General features: G+C 41.4%; 1 protein-coding gene across 1 annotated transcript in view; it reads left to right on the top strand.

Annotated features, from left to right (window-relative positions):
• The first annotated feature begins 1,529 nt into the window (after window positions 1–1,529).
• The window catches only part of cwc22 (CWC22 spliceosome associated protein homolog), a 33,376-nt gene continuing 12,201 nt past the window's right edge, over window positions 1,530–22,704 (top strand). The window contains exons 1-15 of the mRNA XM_046842918.1: window positions 1,530–1,606; window positions 3,078–3,186; window positions 7,742–7,914; window positions 8,023–8,078; window positions 8,163–8,240; window positions 9,237–9,476; window positions 12,125–12,253; window positions 12,760–12,928; window positions 13,162–13,215; window positions 13,919–14,054; window positions 14,722–14,928; window positions 16,166–16,228; window positions 16,824–16,919; window positions 18,314–18,398; window positions 21,029–21,089. Of these exons, the coding sequence (XP_046698874.1) occupies window positions 1,553–1,606; window positions 3,078–3,186; window positions 7,742–7,914; window positions 8,023–8,078; window positions 8,163–8,240; window positions 9,237–9,476; window positions 12,125–12,253; window positions 12,760–12,928; window positions 13,162–13,215; window positions 13,919–14,054; window positions 14,722–14,928; window positions 16,166–16,228; window positions 16,824–16,919; window positions 18,314–18,398; window positions 21,029–21,089 (1,710 nt within the window). The 5' untranslated portion in view covers window positions 1,530–1,552. The remainder of the gene's footprint in view (window positions 1,607–3,077; window positions 3,187–7,741; window positions 7,915–8,022; window positions 8,079–8,162; window positions 8,241–9,236; window positions 9,477–12,124; window positions 12,254–12,759; window positions 12,929–13,161; window positions 13,216–13,918; window positions 14,055–14,721; window positions 14,929–16,165; window positions 16,229–16,823; window positions 16,920–18,313; window positions 18,399–21,028; window positions 21,090–22,704) is intronic.

The raw sequence follows: 22,704 nt of genomic DNA, 5'->3' as shown, positions 1-22,704 counted from the left end.
AAGCCACAGCTGCATCACATCATCTTTAGCAGAAGCATCAATATTAATCTGATAAAGCAACAAAAGTAAAGTCTACCCTGAGATTTCTTAACATTTTTGTGTCATTTTCCATTCATTGCGGTTTTCCTTGGGATTTAAAATTAAGGCAAATTGTGTTTTTATGCAAATTCTAAAGGAAAGAAAAGACAAAACTATAAATGGTCCACAACTGTTTTAGATTAGATTAGATTAGATTCAACTTTGTCACTGTGCAGAGTACAAGTACAGGACCAATGATTTGTAGTTTCAGTTTTGGTTTGGCTGACCTTTCCTCACGATGTCCAGCTTTTTTTTTTAAAAGTCCATCTTGTAAATTTCTATGTAAGTGTACATGTGACCCAATCAATTTCTCCACCTTTGTCAACCATTGTGGAATGAACAGATATATAAATATTTGAGCTTGTGCAATTTGCTACTGCTTTGACTAATGCTCGTAACCTACTCCTGACATTATTGTACACCTGCTAGATGTGTTGCCAACTTGAAATCTGATTGGCTAGAGTATAAGTTTTCTTGTCATATACTTTACACTACTTTTTTTTTTTACCTTGGCAACACATGATGGCTGAAATATTAGCCAGTGATGGATGAAGTACACAAACCATGTTCTTGAGTACACTCGGTAAGCTATTACTGCAGTAAAAAAATGCTCACTTGAGTAAAAGTACAAAAGTATTTTGCCTTCAAATGTACTAAAGTATCCAAAGTACTGTGATTTATTATGACTATAATGTTCCTATTATAATGTTTGTCACAAGACTCTTTGCTTAATCAACTCAGTTTATGTGTCTAATGTTACTCTCAGCACACCGACCTATTACAGTTTTTCTCAGTCACTTTGGAGCGTTTCTCTGATCAGAAATAAAATTCTCAAAACTACTTGTTCAACCTCCACATCATTTAGTCATTTGTGCTCATCATACGAACATTTTTTGTTGCATTGATCAAATTGCGAATGCTTTTGTACATTCATTTAATCGATTGTGTACAAGTGTCTGTTGTTTCCTACATTATCAGTTGTTTATGTCCACTAGTAAAGAAAAAGTGTGAATCCTGTCCAGTCTCTTACAATCAACATCCCACATACAGTAATGTGTAAATTTGTTCATTCATAGTTGCCAATTCAGCCTCGTGCATTTTCAATACTTGTAATCCAAAACATTGTTTATATCAGGAAATACTAAAATAAAACATTGTCATATTGAAAAAAATGACTAAACATTTTGACTATCTTGTTCATAAACAATGATAAAAGGACTTGTTATTTTGATGATAATGATACGTTCATTGACACAAATACTTACTTTCGAGAGAAGTATATATATATATATATATATATATATATATATATATATATATATATATATATATAGATTAAAACTTAAGTCAGTAATTTTGATTAGGCCTAATTTTTGTAGTATTTTGACTTTCTGAAGAAAACGCGTTTCGTTTTTTATTGTCCCTCGTTGGCTCCCGTAGCATCACTTCCGGAAGCGAGCAGAGAGAGGAAAACATGGCGGCGGAACACGAAGCGGTGACGGATTTGAATTCGCCTTCTAGAGATGAGGTTTGGTGCTCCAGGATTGTATTTAATGTACCGCTAGAATGAGATTTCGGTGTTATTAAAAAATATTGTGTTAGAATATTTTGGCTGTCGTTGCTGTGTTCGGCATGGGCGAGTTAGCATTAAGCTAACACGCACGCGCGCTGCCTAATAACGGTGATAATGGCGCCTGTGGAAGAACCTGTTGTTTCCTTGTGAAGTTTTAAAAGCGTGGGTTGATCCTGTTCGTGAAATTCAGTGCATTTATTTATGTTTTTTTATTTACTTATGCAAAATTGACGTAGTGAAAGGATCGTGATCATTTAATTAGCAGTCAGTTAGAACATGTATATGAGATACCTACACACTGAATCGGTCCTGGTGCTGGGGTTTATTTGTATAGTTTGAACCTGCATGTGTGACTTAACGACCCTACAGTTATCTACAACATTTATATTAGTGATGAGTGTCAAGAAACAGGGGGTGTAACCTCAGGTAGAAAATGTGTCCCTGGATACTGTAGGTGACTTACATAGGGTCTCATCAGTGGTGAGCGATTGGGATCAGTGAGATCAGTTATGATGAGCTACTTGGATTCGTTGTTAGTCATTGTGAACAGTGGTGAGTGATTGTGATCACTGTTAGGGTTGATTGGGATCTGCGGTGGTCGGTGATCGGGATTGTGGTCGGGGAGATTGGGATCAGTGATATCAGTTATGATGATTTACTTGGATCCGTTGTTATTCAATGTCAATGTGAACAGTGGTGAATGAATGTGATCACTGTTAGGGTTGATTGGGATCAGTAGTGGTGAGTAATCGGGATCAGTGAGAACAGTGGTGATGAGTGATCGGGAGCTGCGGTGGTCAGTGACCAGATTGTGGTGGTCATTGATTGGGGTCAGCGATGGGGGTGATCAGGATGTTGACTGACAGTTAAGAGAACACAACTGAGAAACAGTTTATCGAGGAGAAATGAATGTACACATGTGCGGTGTGGAGTGATCGGGGCCAGGGGTGTGGAGTAATCGGGGCCAGGGGTGTGGGGTAATCGGGGCCAGGGGTGTGGGGTGATCGGGGCCAGGGGTGTGGGGTGATCGGGGCCAGGGGTGTGGGGTGATCGGGGCCATCAGTGGTGGTTAGTGATTGAGGTCGATCTTTGGTGGCTGATGATTGGTTGTTGGTAACATTGGTGATCAGTCTTTGGTTGTAAGTATTACACAGTCAGGGTTTCCATTGATAGTGATTCGAGTGAACCTGCTTTTCCAACACGTTTATCAGCAGCTGTGCTGTGAGCTGGAGAACTTTTATTCAGGATACTAAGATTTTTTTAAAGACCTACACAGAAAGTTACTAGTTTGAGCTAAACATGTTGAAGGGATTTTAAATCAAACCCATACTGTAGCAGAACTGGACTTTTACCTTCTTCCATTGTTATCCTTCTCTCTCTCTCTCTCTCTCTCTCTCTCTCTCTCTTTCTCTCTCTGTTACACCAGTGCTCCAGTCCTGGAGAAACACGTGGTCCTGAGAAGATGACGAGGAGCTCCAGCTCTTCAGACGACAGTGACGTAGGCGGAGACGGAGACGAGCACACAAGGAGCAAGGGTAAGACGATGTTGCAGGATGTTGTGTAGATTTTGTGTTGCAGGATGTTATAGATGTTTTTGTATTATGTTGCAGGATGTAATAGATAATGACATTTTGCAGAATGTTGTTTTTTAATTTTATGATTCGTATATAGAATAAAACAGTACGACACAAGCCTTTCCCTTTGAGATCGTCCTGTACCACAGGAAGTGATGTAGGATGGAATGGGTTTTCAGACACTCAAGCTTGTTCATACCTCACACTGTCATCCTCACAGCCTGCTGCTGATTCACTCCATCTGCCATGTTCCTCATCTGTGATGGATTTCGTTTTTGGTACAAACAGCAAACACCTGCTTTGTTTTTAGTCACTCCTATTTCCACACACTTCTATTCAAACGTTACTCCTCAATTTCTTCGATCAGCTTCCTCAAACAGGTGCATTTATCAATGCATAGGAAAAAAACACTGTGCAGCAAAATGGCACAGGTGGAAGTTATCATGTTTTAAAATTAAACATCTTGCAAAAATGTAGAAAATACAAAAAAACTTTCTGTGTGTCCCTTAACGAATGATCCCGGGCCTGGTACTGGCTGCGGCTTTTGTTGTATTTTTGGCCTTGGTCCACTCTGAAGCTTATCCTGGGTCTGCACTCACATGTACATACTGTAGCTATCAGGACATCCAAAACCCCATGTCTTATCACACTGTGCAGCATAAACCTCGATTGGATCCTAACTGAATATGGCTATTAATGTACGATACAGCTCGAAATCCAGATTAGCACAGGCAACTTGGGTAATAATCAGGGTTCTGAGTTTGCTTTCACTGATTCTCACTTGCATATAAATGATAGAGTTGAAATATTACTTTTGTGGAAATCACGTGAGCAAACATTAAACATGGTGCAAAGAGATTTGGTGTGTGCAGCTATTTTTAGACATTCTCCAATTTTACACAAAGTACACCACTCAGCAAACATTTTAGTATCTTTTCTAGATGGACAATATTTACAAAATAAAAACTGCATATATTTTAGTGTAGTCAGTATGCAGCTTGTATAGCGGTACAGATTTACTGTCCTGAAAAATAACTCAACATACAGCCATTATTGTCTAAATAACTGGTACCTACAGTGACTACATCCTCAGTGAACATGTCAAAACTGTGTTCAAAGTGTCAATATTTTGTGGGAGCACCATTATCTACTGTAGCACTGCCTTTATCCTCCTGGAAATGAAATTCATCAGAGCTGCACAGGTTGTTGCTGGGATCCTCTTCAATTTCTCCATAATGACATAACAGAGCTGCTGGATGTTAGACACATGGTGCTTTTTTCACCTTTCGCTTGAGGATGCCCCACAGGTGCTCAGTAGGGTTCAGGTCTGGAGACATACTTGACTGCTGTATCACCTTCAGCTTCCTCAGCAAGGCAATTGTCATCTTGGTGGTGTGTTTGGGGTCGTTATTATGTTGGAAAACTGCCATTTGGCCCAGTATCTGAAGGGAGGACATCATGTTCTGCTTTAGAATGCCACAGTACATGTTGAATCCATGTTTCCCCAATGAACCGCAGCTCCCCAGTACCAGTAGCACTTATGCTGCCACCACCATGCTTGACTGTAGGCAAGAAACACTATTCTATAACAAGTTTATCTTAGTCTCATCAGAACACAGGATATGGTTCCAGTAATTCATGTTCTTGGAAAGGTTGTCTACATCAAACTGTTTGTAGGCTTTCTTGTGGGCCAGCTTCAGAAGAGGCTTCCTTTGGGACGACGGCCATGCAAACCGACTTGTTGCAGTGTGCAGGGTATGGTCTGAGCACTGACAATTGGACCTGCTGCTTCTGCAACCGCTTCATGCTGCTGTATTTCGAAGCCAGCTTCTGCACCTGACACACAGGACTGAACTTCTTTGATGGACTTTTGTGAGGTCTGTTCCGAGTGGAACCCTCTGGAAAACCTCTGTATGACCCAGGCCACTGTACTGTAACTCAGTTTCAGGGTGGTCAGTATGAGAGAATTGTACTCAAAGCACCAAATTTAAACTGCTCTAATACAAGATACACATATTTGTATGTTTTTTCACGCAGACAAAAACATGAACATGATGAATAGGATGTGTGGCTTTGGCTCCATGACGTACAGATGTTATCACTTAAGATGTACTCACTTTTGTTGGCAGTTATTTAGACAATAATGGCTGTATGTTGCGTTATTTTCAGAGGACAGTAAACTTGTATTGCTGTACAATCTGCACATTGACTACACTAAAATATATCCAAGTGTCTTTTCTATAGTTTTGTCCCTTGAGAAGATATACTGCAATGGTTGCTGAAAGGTGAGGGGTGCACTTACTTTTGTTAAACTGCGTGTGAAATATTTAAGGAAAACTTTGCTCATTTGGTCCCAATTTTCTCTTATAATTCCCTCTGCTGTTCTGGGAAGATGTCGCACTAGATTTTGGAGTGTGCTTGTGAGTTTGCTCATTCAGGCAAAAGGGTGTTTGTGAAGTCAGGTACTGATGTAGGTGAGGTGAGGAGGTCTGGGCTGCAGTCTGTTTTAATTCATCCCGAAGGTGTTCAGTAGGGGTGAGGCCTCCAGCATTGTGGTAACAGTTTGGGGAAGAACCACATATGGCAGGAAAGGTCGGGTGTCCCACTACTTTTGTTCATAAAGTGTGTGTGTGTGTCTAAATGCTGAAACTGTTTATGGAGGTATTTTTTTAGTAAATAAAATCATTTAAAGTCAGTTAACTTTATTTATTTATTTATATATTTATGAGAGATTTTTGCTGCAAGTTTCTTTGAATGTCATGCGTCATAGAAATGCCCTTTGGGGATTTGGTTTTGATATTTTATCATATCGTCCTCCCTCTGGTGGTGTCTCCCATCCTGGAAATGTTCCCCAGTCAAAAGTCATAAAAATCTAAATGTCATTAGTGTTGTTACACTCTGCCATACTTTGTGCCTTATGATTTATAAAACAGCTCCTTAAATATCAGCTGTTCAGGGAGATATTAGCTCCATCGTCCATTAAACCTTTGATTCATTGCTCATTATTCTTCCACACGCACATGATTAACAGCCAAACATATCCCAAAAGACCAGGGAAGCCTATAAATATGTTATAAAGCACTCTAAGTGCCTGTCTGAGTGTTGGATATTCCTTCCCAGCAGAAATGTTTTGCTCTTTATTATTATTTCATGCGACTCTTTGTGCTCAGTGTAACTGACCTTTCATTGCTCCTACGCCAAACCTTCCTGCTGTTTCTGTTTCAAGACGTTTTTAAGCAGCCTCCTGTGGAGCTTTCCTTCTTTTCCTCTGCAGCGTATATCTTCAAATGAATCCCACACACTTCAATGAGTTTGATGGACTTAGTTTTTTTTCCCATATGAAGCTGTTTGTGCTGAACATTCCCTGTGGTGTTGTGTGGATATGTTTCGGTTAATAATCTGGAAGCTGATTATAAATCCGAACGCATGCTTGTCACATGTACAGATATACCTGCTGGCTCAGGAACAACGGAATAGGGGGCAGGTGGCAGGTTCTCAGACAGTAAAACTGGCTGAGGAAGGTTGAGAGATTAAGGTGTTGGACTCTGGATTGGACGGTCACAAGCTCAAATCCCAGCACAATCAAGATGCCACTACTGGGCCCTTGAGAAAGGCCCTTAGCCTTCAACTGCTCAGTTGTAAGTCGCTCTGGATAAGGCATCTGCCAAACGCAATTTGAAAAAAAGTGTGCGTCGGATTCAAGTTGACATTTGTATCGCGATGCATAATTTTTTAACACATTTGCATCGGTATAAATCAATGCATCACAACACTACGGAGGCTGAGGCATGTTCTGAGAGTCACATAGGAAACAGATTAACATGGCAGAGGTAGAGCTGCATCTTCCTGGAGACAGAACAGAAAATGAACATCCGATTTTATTTAATCTTTTTTCTTTTTTTAAAGGTCTGTTTGTGAAAGGGCCATGTGTTAGAAGTCAGAAGGCACTACAGTGAATTGATGATTTGCTGTCTGTCTGAACCATAGAAATAAAAGCAATCTATCTGTAACATAATGAATCGCATAGCATCAATTTATTTTTTTACTGTGTTAAATCAGATTCAGTTCATCTTTTAACCTGATGCATATAGTCAAGTATATGCCCCTGCAACCATAGTGCCGTTTCGAAATTCTGCGTTTTTTCGATTTTCCGACAGTTGGACTTGAAGTAAAACTGCAAGCTTTGAAGCCATTTTTTCCCCTGTTTCTTTGAACTTTTCAAAACCTTTTTGTGGAGTGTGGGGATTTGTGTTCAGCATTAATGAGATCAATTGAGGCGGTCTGTGGTTCAGTCTGTGTTCCAGTATATCTTAAAGGTGTTCAGTGGGGTTCAAGGAGGTCAGAGCTCTGTGCAGCACAATCACGTTCTTCCACCCCAAACTTAACACGACATGTCCTCATAAGGCTTGCCTTGTGTACAGGAGTATTGTCCTCTAATGACTGGATCTTTAATGACATGATGAAGGTGTCTGTCCCAATCATGTATAGTCTCAATCAGACTGCTTGTTCTTTGCAGATGATGAGCATCGTAGCCCTTCTCTGGAGAAAAGACGAGATGACTCGAATGAACAAGAAGCACCGCCAAGACGCTCGTCCAGGTCCAGTGGCTCAGACAGTGACAGCAGCAGTGAAGAGGAAAGTGACGATGGTGTGACGCACAGAATGAGGAGCAGCGTGGCACACATCAGGGTTAGCACAGCATTTAAATGTCTATCATTCGTATACACACACTCACACACACCTCTTACTATTCTCATGTCATATATTCCTCTGTGACGTTTGCTATGCATTTTACAGCATGAAGCTCAGGACCAGAGCAGCAGACCTAGACACAGGAGTTCCTCTGCAGACAGGTAGATATCTGAACATATCTGCATACTGGGGCTTTTTCTTTGAAGGAAGAGGAACTAAAAATTGTGTCCTCTCCTCTTTCTCAGGAACGGAAGCGGAAGGTCGTACACCCGTTCACGCTCCAGATCTCCGTCTCCACAGAGATATGCAGACCGATCGCGAAGGTGAGAGTGAATTAGAAGTTTGACACACAGTGCTGTTCCCCGATCTGCTCTATTTCCTTTATCTTATGTTTGAGGCAATGGGGTATTTCAGAATGAGGCCATGCCTGTAAATTTGGTGCTATACAGTGTGTATATGGTAAGGTCATGTTTGTTGAAAAGGGGTCTGTCTGAGGGAGGCTCTGTTAGGGGAAATAGGGTATATCTGGGAGAGGGCCCGTTTGGGGGGAATGGGGTATATCTGGGAGAGGGCCCGTTTGGGGGAATGGGGTATATCTGGGAGAGGGCCCGTTTGGGGGAATGGGGTATATCTGGGAGAGAGCCCGTTTGGGGGAATGGGGTATATCTGGGAGAGGGCCCGTTTGGGGGAATGGGGTATATCTGGAAGAGGGCCTGTTTGGGGGAATTGGGTATATCTGGAAGGGGCCTGTTTGGGGGAATTGGGTATATCTGGAAGGGGCCTGTTTGGTGGAATGGGGTATATCTGGAAGAGGGCCTGTTTGGGGGAATGGGGTATATCTGGAGGGGCCTGTTTGGGGAATGGGGTATATCTGGAGAAGGGCCTGTTTGGGGAATGGGGTATATCTGGAAGGGGGCCTGTTTGGTGGAATGGGGTATATCTGGAAGAGGCCCTGTTTGGGGGAATGGGGTATATCTGGGAGAGGGCCCCTTTGGGGGAATTGGGTATATCTGGAAGGGGGCCTGTTTGGTGGAATGGGGTATATCTGGAAGAGGGCCTGTTTGGGGGAATGGGGTATATCTGGAAGGGGGCCTGTTTGGTGGAATGGGGTATATCTGGGATAGGGCCTGATTGGTGGATTTGGGTATATGTAGGAGAGGGCCTGTTTGGGGAAATAGGGTTTGTCTGGGCAGATTGGCACATGCAGATGGGGAATTCTAACCTTAACTGGTGTTTGAGTTCCCACAGAGGTTATTGTTTATGGTAACTAGTACAATTTTCTTCCTAGCACTGATCCCTCCTCCATTCTTCCTTACCAGGTCTCGGGATCGCGATGGTGATCGGCGCTCTAGCCGCGAGCGAGATGGAGGCCGAGAGAGGTTCATGCCCAGGAGGGGAAGATCTGCATCTCCGTCACAGAGAGACAAACTCCCTGCTGACGAGCCTCCCATTAAGAAGAGGAAGGAGGATCTGGACCCCATCTTGACCCGTACCGGAGGAGCGTACATACCCCCGGCCAAGCTGCGCATGATGCAGGCCCAAATCACTGACAAGAGCAGGTCAGGAATTAACATTTAATGTTTATGTAGAGGGGTTTGTGAGTAATCTGATTCTGACCCATTTGAGAGGAGTTGACAATTGAACCACTTGACATTGAACTAAGGAAAACGTGGCTTGTTGGCCGAAATGAATTTGCTGCCCTTGGGCTGAAATGTATTAACTAAAAAAAAAAAAAAAAATACACGTTTCCAACCTGAATTTTATGACATGCAGATTCAAACTTTCATCTCATTTTTGCTCCTCCGGGGCAAGAAAATGTATTAAAATTCAAAATGATATTCAAACCTGTCATTTAATAAAAAAGAAAATTCAACATTTTAGACAGGACCCTATCAGATGACTATCCGGAAGCATTTGAGAGCCTGGGGAAATAGAGTGTGATGTCTGCACTGAAGGTGTTATTAGGAGTTCATTGAAGGGGTTGATTGGATCCCGGACTGGGTGGGTTTTTATAGCTGCAGCGGTGTCCTCCTGCTTGAAGACTCCTTGGTGATAATTAGCTACAGACGGTTTCATTCCCTCAAGCGAGGAAAGGCCGACAACAACATGGAAAGAACTGGAGCCTCATTTTACACTGCAGTGCATGTCGAATAGGTTAAGGGTTGGAAAACTTTGTCATGTGACACGGTTTTACAGTAATTATTGGATAAGTATTAATTGGATGCGCTTTATTTATCAGTCTGATACATATGGCTGTGTTGAAACTAAACTCTTTGGAAAGGCTGAATGTCATTTTACTATTTTTACTTTACTTTTAGAGATATTTAGAAAATGTCATTGCAGGAAGTGAAGTTGCTATAGCAACTGGGCAGTATGGGGTGGTACATGTCAATGTGAACTCACTCGATTTGTACTTTTTGTTTCTCTTAGCAGGCAAATATCAATCAAGCTGACTTGTAAATATATTTAGATTTGTATATTCAGATTGGTGTGGATATAAATGGATACACTTCATGTGGAATGGTACTGAACTTTAATTACAAAAATAAAACTACTGAATTATGAAAATGTGCCAAATGGAATAAATATTAAAACATCAATAAATATTAAGGAAAATAAGACATGCATTCAATCTGAAACAAAAAGTAACGCTACATATAAATAAAAACAATTGCATTCGTAAAAATTAATAAATAAAGAGCATGCGGCATCAGTGGTTCGCCTCTAGAGGCCGCTCTCCTACTGTCTGATGCAACCTGGAAAAACCATCGTTATGGATTTACCTAAGCTATGTACCTTTTCTGCCACTGTTACATTTTCAGGATCGAAATGTACTCTTTTCTCTAACATGACCATTTTCCCGCTTATATACAGTACAGTACAGTAATCCCCAGTTTGACTCTCATGCCCCGGTTTATCGAGGAACTGCATTTGCCACATAACTATTTAGTTTGGCTGATTTTCCCGGTCTCTCATGGATAACGTGATAGACCAAAAAACTTATAGGAAATTGTTTTATGAAGTTTTATGTTGAAATAATGAGATTTATTAATAAAAATATAATTATTAATTATACAATGAAGTAAACTGTTGCTACAGTAGCAGTACTGTATACATAAAATAGCATTTTTGGGGTGGCATCTGTTTATCGTGATTTTTTTAGTTTGTCACAGGCGGTTCTGGAACGTAATCACCGCGATAAATGGGGGGATCACTGTATCTCTCAAAAGTGAATACACCCAACCCCCCCCCGTAAATAACTTGTAAATAACTCAATATAGTCATTGTCAAAAATAACTGGCAACAAAAGTGAGTACACCCTAATTGAACATGTCCAAACTGTGTGCAAATTGTCAATTCTTTTGTATGAGCACCATTGTTATGTAGCACTGATCCTTTTTCACTCCTCCATAATGACATCACGGAGGTGCTGGATGTCAGACACATGGTGCTTCCCCACCCTACGCTTGAGGATCGGGTGAAAACTAAACCTTTTTAGAGCATTTAATTGCCATATTGCATCGAAATACAAATATATAAATAAAAATACATTTAAGGTTACTCTTTATGGGGTTTCTTTGTTCTAGTTTCCCAAAGTTTGGAAATTTTCTGTCATTTTCTTTGGCCTAAATCCTGTGGAAGCCCATTTTATCCACATTAAGTTTATCCAATTCTGCCTTTTTTTCTCATAAACATCCAACATTTCTTGTGCATCCACCGGTAACCATGTTGTCGGCCTGAAGTTTGAAGCTGTAGGTGTATAAACGAGGCTCCTCTGCTTCATCTGTCTTTTTCTGTCTCCTCCAGAGATGATTGTTAGACAGAGTTCTCTCCAGGGATCGGAGGATTAGTGTGATACAATGCAATTCTGTAAAATTTGTAGTCTATTTTATTTTCAATGTGTAAAGCTTTCTGGCACTACAGAGGGGGTGACGCTCGATTGGTTAAAAAAAAAGGCGAGAAATTGAGAAATTGGAGATCTTATTCGCGAGGGGAGATGATTTACAATCTCTAGGCAGTCATGCTCTCGGTTCAAGTACGAGGAAGAGGGTTTATTCATTGTTTTCTCCACCCTGCCTGAATGGTACCTTCCTTGGTGAGGTGGTTGCTGGTTGGAAATTGTCAGGCTGCTACTTTTATCTAGTTGCTTTACTTTTCTGCTTTTTATCCAGCATCATTAGAAATACTATTTTTCTCATCCTTGCAGTCTGGCCTACCAGAGGATGAGCTGGGAAGCGCTGAAGAAGTCCATCAATGGTCTCATCAACAAAGTGAACGTGTCCAACATCGCCAACATCATCCAGGAGCTGCTGCAGGAGAACATCGTCCGCGGCAGGTAACGAAAGCGCACCAAGCTTCCACCTTGCTGAATTTTTTATGGCTTGTGGAGAAAAATGCCCATTCAGCCACAAGGGTGTTGGTGAAGTCTAGGTGAGGTGAGAAGGCCTGGGGTGCAGTCAGCGTTCAAGTTCATCCCATAGATGTTTACTAGGGTTAAGGGGGAACCACGTTATGGCTGGAAAAGTGCGATGTCCCAATACATTTGTCTATATAACGTATATGCTGTACAAGATTATTAAACCTTTAATTTTTTCTTATGGACTTCTAGGAGTTATTGTTTAACAGAGTTGGGGTCAGAGCTCTGTACCAAGCCACTCGAGATCTTCCACTCCAACCTATGTACACCATATCTTCTATCTCTGGCATCTTATACAATTGTGTGCCTGCAACTTTTGTTTGAAGAACTGCATATGAGTGTGTCCCAATACTTTTGTCATGGCGTTTGTTTCAGCTTATAAGTGTTTTTTTTTGTTTTGTTTGTTTGTTTGTTTTTTTATATAGAGGTCTGATGTCGAGGTCTGTGCTTCAGGCTCAGAGCGCCTCTCCAATCTTTACCCATGTCTATGCTGCTGTGGTGGCCATCATCAACTCCAAATTCCCTCAGATCGGAGAGCTCATCCTCAAGAGGCTCATCCTCAACTTCCGCAAAGGCTACAGAAGAAACGACAAAGTAATTGTTTTATTTCACCCCAAACATCATTATGCCTAAACACTTCTGCTGTACTCATAATAATATATATAACTCACGTTCATGGTAAATATCACAAATGTCTTCTATGTGGTGCATTTATGGTCCATCACTATAATTCCTGGGAATCTGTGCACCAGCTGTGAGTCGTGTGTGAATAAATTCCTGTATTTAATGTTTCAGTCTCTGACATCAAAGTTAATTTTTTTTTTCAGCAACAATGCCTTACTGCTTCTAAGTTCGTGGCTCATCTCATCAATCAGAACGTGGTACGTACCAATGACTTCAACATTATGATTTAACCCTACTGAGTACACATGGGACTACAGGTTAGATGGTAATCAAATCATCAGCGGACAGTTGGGTAGGGGCACAGGCAAAAGACCACAGATATGCATTACTGAGATAGGTGGACGCAGACGTGGAGAGAGACAACCTGATGCAGGCATGGAGAGACAGAGATGGAAGCATGGACAGAGACAGACAATGATGTGGGCTTGTACCCAGACAGACAGTGAAGCAGGCTTGTGCACATACACATGTACACAGGCTTGTGTATGGACCACAGAGACGCAGGAATGGACAGGGGCACAGGCTTGAACAGAGACAGATGGCGGGAGATGCTTGGACAGAGACGGGGGTGTGGGGGGGTGGCGGATTAGGCTTGAAAGGCAGGTATGGACAAACAGGAGCGCAGGCTTGGGCACAGACCAACAGGGATGGACAGAGACGGCGGCTTGGACAGAGACGGACAAGGGCACAGGTTTTGCCACAGACAGATAGAAACACATGCTTGGGACAGACAGGGACACAGGCTTGGGCACAGACAGACCGGGACACCGGCTTGGACATGGATAGATACGGATAAGTCGAGCCAGACTTATGGTCATGGACTGAGACAAAAAGATGCAGGATGACAAGACAGACAGCTTTTGTGACTAACCAGTTTGACTGTCTTTGTGTGTTAAAAAGGCTCATGAAGTGCTGTGTTTGGAGATGCTGACGCTGCTCCTGGAGCGACCCACTGATGACAGTGTCGAGGTGGCCATCAGCTTCCTGAAGGAGTGTGGTCTCAAGCTTACAGAGGTTTCCCCCCGTGGCATTAATGGTACATTCCCAGATCTATAAGATGGACAGTTCTATTTAAACTCCCTGCACACGTGCATTCAGTTCTACATTGAATGCTTTGAGCTTCACTTTGACCTGGATACTGAAAAAATGCTAGTCAGGTTTGTCTTGATTCTGAAATCCTCCGGTATTTGACGTGAGGGGGTTGTTTAAAAACAAAGAAGAAAAGAAAGGTATGCTATTGCCTAACAGATGCGTCAGTTACATTATACTCTTAATTGGGACAACTTGAGACAAGTCCTGCTACAAGTTTGAAAAGTAGGACAATTATGCGTTTGACCTTCATTTGAGGCGCTGATTACGGTGTCAGAGCGAACGTGAATAATTTATTGCATAATTTTCAAGCTGCTAGCTCTGCTGGGAAACCTCATTAATCTCTCTGATGTAAGAGCTTTCAGACGTGTTGATTGTGAGTTTAATGAGATGTAACTCTACTTAGATTTTCACACAGAGAGAGAAAAAAAACCCAATCTGCTAGCTTGTATTTGTTGCCTGTATAATACCACTTCAGTTCATACAGCAAGACTGTAGATGAGCTCAGGTTAGCTTTAGCGTGACTTTTTAGAGAAGGGTCACGTGTTGGAGGCATTTGTTCCTCATACAGATAGCGTCTGATAATGTTCTTCTAAACACCCCCCCATCTCTAGCCATCTTTGAGCGTCTGAGGAACATCCTGCATGAGTCGGAGATCGATAAGCGTGTGCAGTACATGATCGAGGTGATGTTCGCTATCAGGAAGGATGGCTTTAAGGATCATCCCGTCATACCAGAAGGTCTGGACCTGGTGGAGGAAGGGGACCAGTTTACACACATGCTTCCTCTCGAGGACGAATACAACCCTGAGGATGTGCTCAGTAAGAACACTTACACTCAGACTAGGAAAAGGAACAATAATCGGTTGGGTTACGCTAGTACTGTAAACTGTTACTCCACAGTACCTGAACATAAATACCCCTGTAACCAGTCATACCACAGTCTATGCCCATAAATACCTCTGTAACCAATCAGACCACAGTTCATGCACACACATGCCCCTGTAACCAATCAGACTACAGTTCATGCACACAAATGCTCCTGTAACCAATCAGACTACAGTTCATGCACACAAATACTCCTGTAACCAATCAGACCACAGTTCATGCACACACACATGCCCCTGTAACCAATCATACCACAGTTTCTGAACACAGCTGTTCATATAACCAGTCAGACCACAGTCTGTGCCAATAAATGTCCCTGTATCCAGTCAGACCATAGTGGCTGCCCATAATTGCCTCCAACCAATCAGATTACAGTCTATGCCCAAAAGAATGCCCCTGTATCCAGTCTGAACATAGTGCCTGCCCAGTAATGCCCCTGTAATCAGTAAACTGTAGTGCCTACTCATAGATACCCCTGTAATCATTCAGAACACAGTGCCTACCCATAGATACCCCTGTCACCAGTCAGACCACACTATTTGCACATAAATACCCCTGTAACCAGTCAGACCACAATCTCTGCCCAAAAATGCCATTGTAACCAGTAAAACTACAGTGTCTGCCCCTAAATGCCCTTTGCAGTTACTGCCCAAATATCTTCTTTATAACCAATCTAACATAAACTTACCCGCCCAGAAAATGGCATTGTAATCAATATCAAATATAAATACAGCAATGGTTTAAATGTTTTGTTGTCAGGTTGTTAAATATACAATGAAGATTTATAAATCCACAAGTTTTATAATTCTGTGTAGTGAAAAACAAGTCACCTGAGTAAAATCTCTGCTTCATGTGAGGCTCTGACATTTTTACTTCTGACCTTTACGCCTCTCTCGCTGCCTCTTTCCGCTCGGCTCGCATCAGTGCGTTGTTTTCCTTCGGAGACAATAAAGTGTAATTGAAAGGGCGTAAAATGATGGCCTCCAGGGTGCAGAAACAGCCATTATCACATTAAGGTCTTTTTATGAATCACGCCTCTTACACACACACACTTCTTTGTGGGCAATTGCCTCTGATTACACCGAGCTGGCGAGAGATTTAATCCTTTTAAAATGTGAAATTGCAAATGAATTGCGTTAAAACACAACATGCTGTGTTTGTCGCTTCACAGATGTCTTTAAGATGGATCCTGACTTCGTGGACAATGAGGAGAAGTACAAGGCGATTAAGAAGGGTAAGTCGGGGACACGAGAATCGTAAAATGTCCCGAATTTACGGCTTTTATTATAATTTCATGACCGTTTTCAGGACAGCATTTAAAATTCGAATTGGGTAATATTAGGGCAGTATATTTTTGCACATTTGTTATTTAAAATGCTCTACGCAGAGATTATTAATATAAATTAAATATTATTCAGGATTTCGTATTAGAGACATTAAAAAATGTATGTAGAAATTATCATGGCGCTGGATGAATATCACTTCACTATGAAGATTTACTTTGACCAAACAAAAATATAAATGTACACATTTTCCACTTTATATTCATAAATAAAAAACACCTCTTAGCATGAATAACAGCTTTACATGCACTCGGCGTCTGGACAGTTTTTCTCCAGACGTTCGTCTGAAATACTCCAAAGCCATTTACCAAAGTTGTTTTTCACTAGTTGGAGACTTCTTTCTTTTTTCTGCAGGTGTCTTAAAAACCATAAAGGTTCACAATCTTTAAGTTAATTACCTTTATAGAAGCTGTCAGAGTAGTGATTAACAGGAACTAACTTGCTTTACAAAGGATTTTATTAGTATTTTTCATAATTTATTAACAGAAATTTTGGACGAGGGGAGCAGTGACTCTGACGACGATGCAGAGGGCAGCGGCGAAGAAGACGAAGATGAAGCCGATGACGCGGAAGCCGGAGAAGGTATGTACAGGTCTTAACTAGTATACACTCGTCTTAAAGTCAGTCTAGCTATCGATTATGGGCGGGTGATGAAAATTGGATTTGAAAAGATACTGGGATTTTTCTGACGTTTTTCTGATGTAGGTGTATCTCACAGTGCATAGGTTTAAGAAGAATTGCCAGCCATACAGTAGTGTTGGATTGTGTTTATATAAGTGCTATAAGAGCTATAAGTGCTCTTCGGATCCATTTTGTTTTTTCAAAATAAATGACACTTCTACCTTAGATTTAAATTAGAGAAAGAAAAATCACGCGGTGCTCACAAAATGCAATTTGGACGCAGTTTGCTTTTGGTGCAATGCACGAAGCAATTAACGTGTTCAGTGTTTTAACGTCACATCTGTTCTTTTGGGGACAGAGTCAACATGTACTACCCATCAATCATCTCTCCCCCATTAATCTGAGTGTTTTGACATGTCGCATGTCCACGTTGGGGCATTTGTGTATCACCTGACACCACTGTGATACACAGAAGATGCCTTCATGTGCTGAGCTGAGGTGGTATCAGAGGGTTTGGAAAAAATGCAATACAGCTTTCCCAGCGTTCCTGCCTCTTCAGGAATGTGTCCTGTAAGCCGTCCTTTCTAAGCGCTTGAAGCACCTTCTGAAATTCACGCTGGATAGTGTCAAAAACGGCGATCATTTTGGGCAAGTTCTTCATCTTCGGAAAGAGGGCGAAGTCCATAGGAGCTACATTTGGTGTGTAGGGTGGCGTGGAAGTGAGATCGCATTGTTTTCAGCGAGAAAGCTGAGAGCTCATGATGCGCAGATGAAATCGCAGACGTGGTAACTCGTGGTCAGAATAACACCAGTTGGTTTCGGATGTACACAAGACTATTGGCACAATAAATTAAGTTCGGTGCTCCTTGTGACTGTGCGTGCAGCCTTGTGCTGCCCTCTGTTAGTGTTACAGAACTAGTCTCGAAGCTTTTCGATACAACCTCGTATGTTGTAAACTATTGCGCAGAAGCAGTAGGCATTTGTCACTATATTAATGCATTCAGGGAAGGGTTTTCAAATGAAAAATGATAAACTTTAATATTCAAGTCCTGAGAATAGCATCCACACAGATGTCTGCAGTATTTATATCTGTATCGAGTGGGCTGATAGACCCCTAAAGTGCAGTTCTGGCTGTGCAAGCTTGGCCTCGTTATTTGCTTCTGTGGGGAAAATCGATGTTGCTGGAGGTTGTAAGTGGTGTAAAAAAAAATAAATAAAAAAAACAAAAAAAAAAACCCCAAGAGCGAGAACAGAGATCGAGTGCTATTGACCTCAGCCGAGGAGAACGGGTCATGTGACCAGCCACGGCTTTGTAGTTATTAACCTCATGTCCCTTCTCGGATTTGCGTCCTTAGATCAAGACAAAGTTACCATTTTTGACCAGACAGAGGTGAACCTGGTCTCGTTTCGCCGTACCATCTATCTGGCCATTCAGTCAAGGTGAGTACACACACACTATACACATGATGTGTGCAACAGCCAATATGTATGGATACGTGTGTTTTGTGTGTAAACATGAACTCTCATTGCGCACTCATGTTCATGAACATTTTTCAGCAGTGAAATTTAGATTTTTATCCAAACCATTTTCTGGTTCATTTCTCTTTCTGGGAGCAGTGGCCTGATTTTAGCCTCCTACTGATGCAGAACCACTCTTTGCATGTGTCAAACCTTTGAATGCCCACCCCCTGGGCTGCAGCCCAGCGATCACATGATAAGCTTGAGAGAGAGAGAAATATCTCTCAATCAATTCTTAACGCAAGCTGTTTTTTTGTGATTTTCTGCGCTTTGATTTCTGTAGTACACTCCGGTCAGCTGCAGGAACCCACCTACTATTTACTTGTGCTTCTGGTATAGATTGTGGGACTCCAGGGGTTTTTGTTTAATAGGTCACGTCGACTCTGATTGGTCTGAAAGTGTTGATTCATTCTATATAAAACATGAGCTTGGATAACAGTTCTGTCTACAAGCCAACTCACAGGCATATTTTCATGTTCTGTCTAGTACTACACACCAATGGGGTGGGATAAGTATGTCTTCATTGATAACAGGACTGCTTGGATTATTCCCCACATTCCCAACACTTAAATAAAAGCGCCTCTGGCAGCACTGTTATTTGTAGAGGTCTACCGATAGCTAGGTTGGTTTAGACTTGTTGATAAACGATAAATCAACAGGAAGTTTTAAAATGAATATTAGATAAAAAAAAAAACAAAAAAAAACATAACGTTCTGTGTAAAATAGTACTGAACTTTAATACAAAAGAGTAGTGAATCATGAAAATGTGCTAAATGAATGGTTTTTTTAATGAATATATTCATATTCATTTCATTTAGCACATTTTCATGATTCACTACTCTTTTGGATGGGTAGTGGCAGGGATTTGCCTCTAGAGGCCACTTTTGTAATGACAACAGACCAGAAGCCGGAAAAACTATTGGTATGGATTTTTGCAGATAGTTACAGCAATCAACATTAATCCTCTGTTTGCATTTCATCTGTTGTCCTGTTTTTTTATATACAGATGTGGCGGAGAGAATCCGGTAATTTTCCAAAATAAAACACTGTTCAGAATCAGATAATAAATAAAACAGAATAAAGTAAGTTATGTATTCCTCCGCATCACAGGGGTTTAGGACCACTGTTTTAGAGCAAAAAATACCTCTATCCAGAAAACTTATTTTTCAGGAAAGGCCTTGCAAATGTGAACAAGGCAATGCTAACTGCATCTATTACAACAGTGGAACCTGGTAATAGAAGAGTCCAGGTGATAAACTCGTCCACCTGCAGTCTAGACCATTTTAAAACATTTGGTGCATCATGAAACAAAAAATACAACAAAGAATACCCAAAACTGTGGAGCAGCTAAAATCCTGTATCAAACACATATGGGACAACATTCCTCTCCCAAAACTTCAGCAACTGGTCTCCTCAGTTCCCAGATGCCCACAGATAGATGATGTAATGCTACACAGTAGTTAATAGAATATGTATTTATAAGATTTGCAAATCATTGCATTCTGTTTGTATTTACATTATGCACATTGTCCCAACTTTTTTTGGAATTGGGGTTTTAGTAGATGCACTGACGTCTGGTAACGAGAAACTTGGATTTAAGAAGAAAACTTCAAGATCTGACTGGTTGGTCAGTTGTAATATTTGTGTTGTAAAAATAAAAGTCTATTGCTAAAACTTTGTTTAGTGAAAGCCGGTGACGAAAATGTCTCGTCCAGCTACATTTGGTGTTTGAGACATGGGATTTGCCAGCACATTGATTGCCCAGTGGCTCTTACAGACCTGCCATGACCACAGAGAGACAGGAGAGCCATTGTGTCCTAATGTCCCGCAGCACGAAGCGGCTTTATTGCCAAAACCAGTGAAACATCTGTTCTCTCTTCAGCAGCCTCTCACTTGTAAGCCTCGCACACCAAGGAGCTTATTTCCACCGCACGGCGACCGAAATAATCTAATGAATATGTATGTTATGGAAATGAGGAGAATTCAAATAGCTGCAGGTTATTAAGTCACTAAAGCTAAATTTATTGTCTTATAAAAATGTTACCGAATTGGCAAATATGGCCGATGCACAAGCATTAAGGCGTGTGCTGAGAAAACAAAAATCCTTTTATCAAGAAGGAATAGGAAGTAGGGAACTGCGGCCGGTCTGTAAATATAATAAGGCTCGATTATGCTTAGGAGCTACGCACATGCTTGTAGATGGCGGCCTGCATGACACAATCTCTGCAACTAAACAAATAAAGTGAAGTTGTTTCAGATCATATTCATTTTCTGGAACATCATCGAGTTCATCGAAATGAAATCGAACCACTTTTCTGGAGTTTTTAGATCGGCAACCAGTGTTAAACCTATGTTTCAGGTTTGTGATTTGATCCATAGATCATGACGCCAGTTAAGACGACTCGTTAAAGTTTAACGCGGAAATCACGCGTTTGTGAAGTCATGTAGCGAATGTTCATTTCCAGTTTTCTGAAAAAGGGGTTTTGGTTTATATGCGAACTGATTGATTTAGTGCATCATGATGTACTAACCTTCTTCTTCTCCTTTCTCAGCTTGGACTTTGAAGAATGCGCTCACAAACTGATCAAGATGAATTTCCCCGAGTGCCAGACGGTATGTTCATCTGATTCCCGAATCCTTTATCGCTTCGGGTAAATGTCTATTTTTAAATCTTTGATGAATCGTTTTGAGGCTGGAGTGATTTTAGACTTTCAGCAATAGTCATCAGATCACTGCTTTGAAGTTGTCTAACTTTGGGACGCAAACAAAATTCAATACTTTTCCATGCGCATGAACGGAAGTCATTTAAAACAAAACAAAAAAGTGGTGTAACAAAAGCAATGGTCTTCTTAATGCTCTTCATGGGCAAAAGTACAAGGATGAAGGACGTTTTTTTTACACAATTGTAAGAAGATCTGCTTTACATGGGTTGGAGTGAAAGATCTCCTGCTACACAGCTCTGACCTCAAACCTTTTGAACATTATGAATGTAAACACTGACTGCACCCCAGGCCTCCTCACCTCACCTACATCAGGACAATGAGAACAAAACTCCACGAGCACACCAAAATCTAGTGGAACATCTTCCCAGAAGAGTGGAGGTTTTTATAACCCCAAATGAGGACTAAATGTGGAATGGGATGTTTAAAAGGACACACAAATGTCACAAATCTTTTGGAAGGTATTGTGTATTTTGCAGCTTTCTTTAATTAAGCGCAGGCTCCTCCTTTTCCTGAAGTGAGCTTATAGAGCTGCTCGTTGAATAAATCCTCAGTTTAGTGTTCTATTTGGTTTGTGAAGGTCTGCTTTACATTTACATGCTGCTGGTTTAGATCTGTATAATTGACTTAACTACAGGCTTACCTTTGTGCTAAATTTACTCATCGGTTTGAGGAGGTGATGTTTCGGGGACTGCTCTAGTGAATCATTTTTTTTCCATAAACGAAATAAATGGTTAAACAAGCATCAGACTCTCTGTGCTTGAACATGGACATTTTGGGTGGGAAAAAGCAACCTAAAAACTCCTAAATAACATCTCTCCTAAATATCTCCATGCTTCTACTGGTATGTCATCTGATCCAACCGACTTTCCACTCTTCATCCTTTTAATCGCTGCTCTCACTTCCTCCTTACTAATCCTGTCCACTTCCTGCTTTACCATCTCCACACCATCCAACCTTCTCTCCCTCCATCTTCCTCATTCATCAGCTGCTCAAAAAAACCCCTCCATCTTCTCAACACACTCTCCTCACCAGTCAACACATTTCCCTCTCCATTCTTTATTGCTCTAACTTGCAGCACATCCTTCCCAGCTCGGTCCCTCTGCCTGGCCAATCGCTACAAATCATTTTCTCCTTCCGTAGTGTTCAACCTCTCATACAGCTCCTCATATGCTTTTTCCTTGGCTTTCGCCACATCCCTCTTCACCTGCTGCTGCATCATCTTGTACTCCTGCCTACTTTTCTAATCACTCTGTCCATCCCAATTCTGTTTCTCCAACCTCTTTCTCCTTATGCTCTCCTACACGTCATCATTCCACCACCACGTCTCTTTGTCTTCCTTTCTATTTCCAGATGTCACACCAAGTACTTTTCTAGCTGTCTCCCTTATCACTCCTGCAGTAGTTTCCCAATCATCCAGCACCTCTTCACCACCACCGAGCCCCTGTCTGACCTCTTCCCTGAACCTCGCACTACACTCTTCCTCCTTCAGCTTCCACCAACTTATT

The sequence above is a fragment of the Silurus meridionalis genome, chromosome 3, assembly GCF_014805685.1.
Source record: "Silurus meridionalis isolate SWU-2019-XX chromosome 3, ASM1480568v1, whole genome shotgun sequence".
NCBI lineage: Eukaryota > Metazoa > Chordata > Actinopteri > Siluriformes > Siluridae > Silurus > Silurus meridionalis.
Note: the sequence above shows the minus strand (reverse complement) of the source record. Positions and strands in the feature narration are given on the sequence as shown.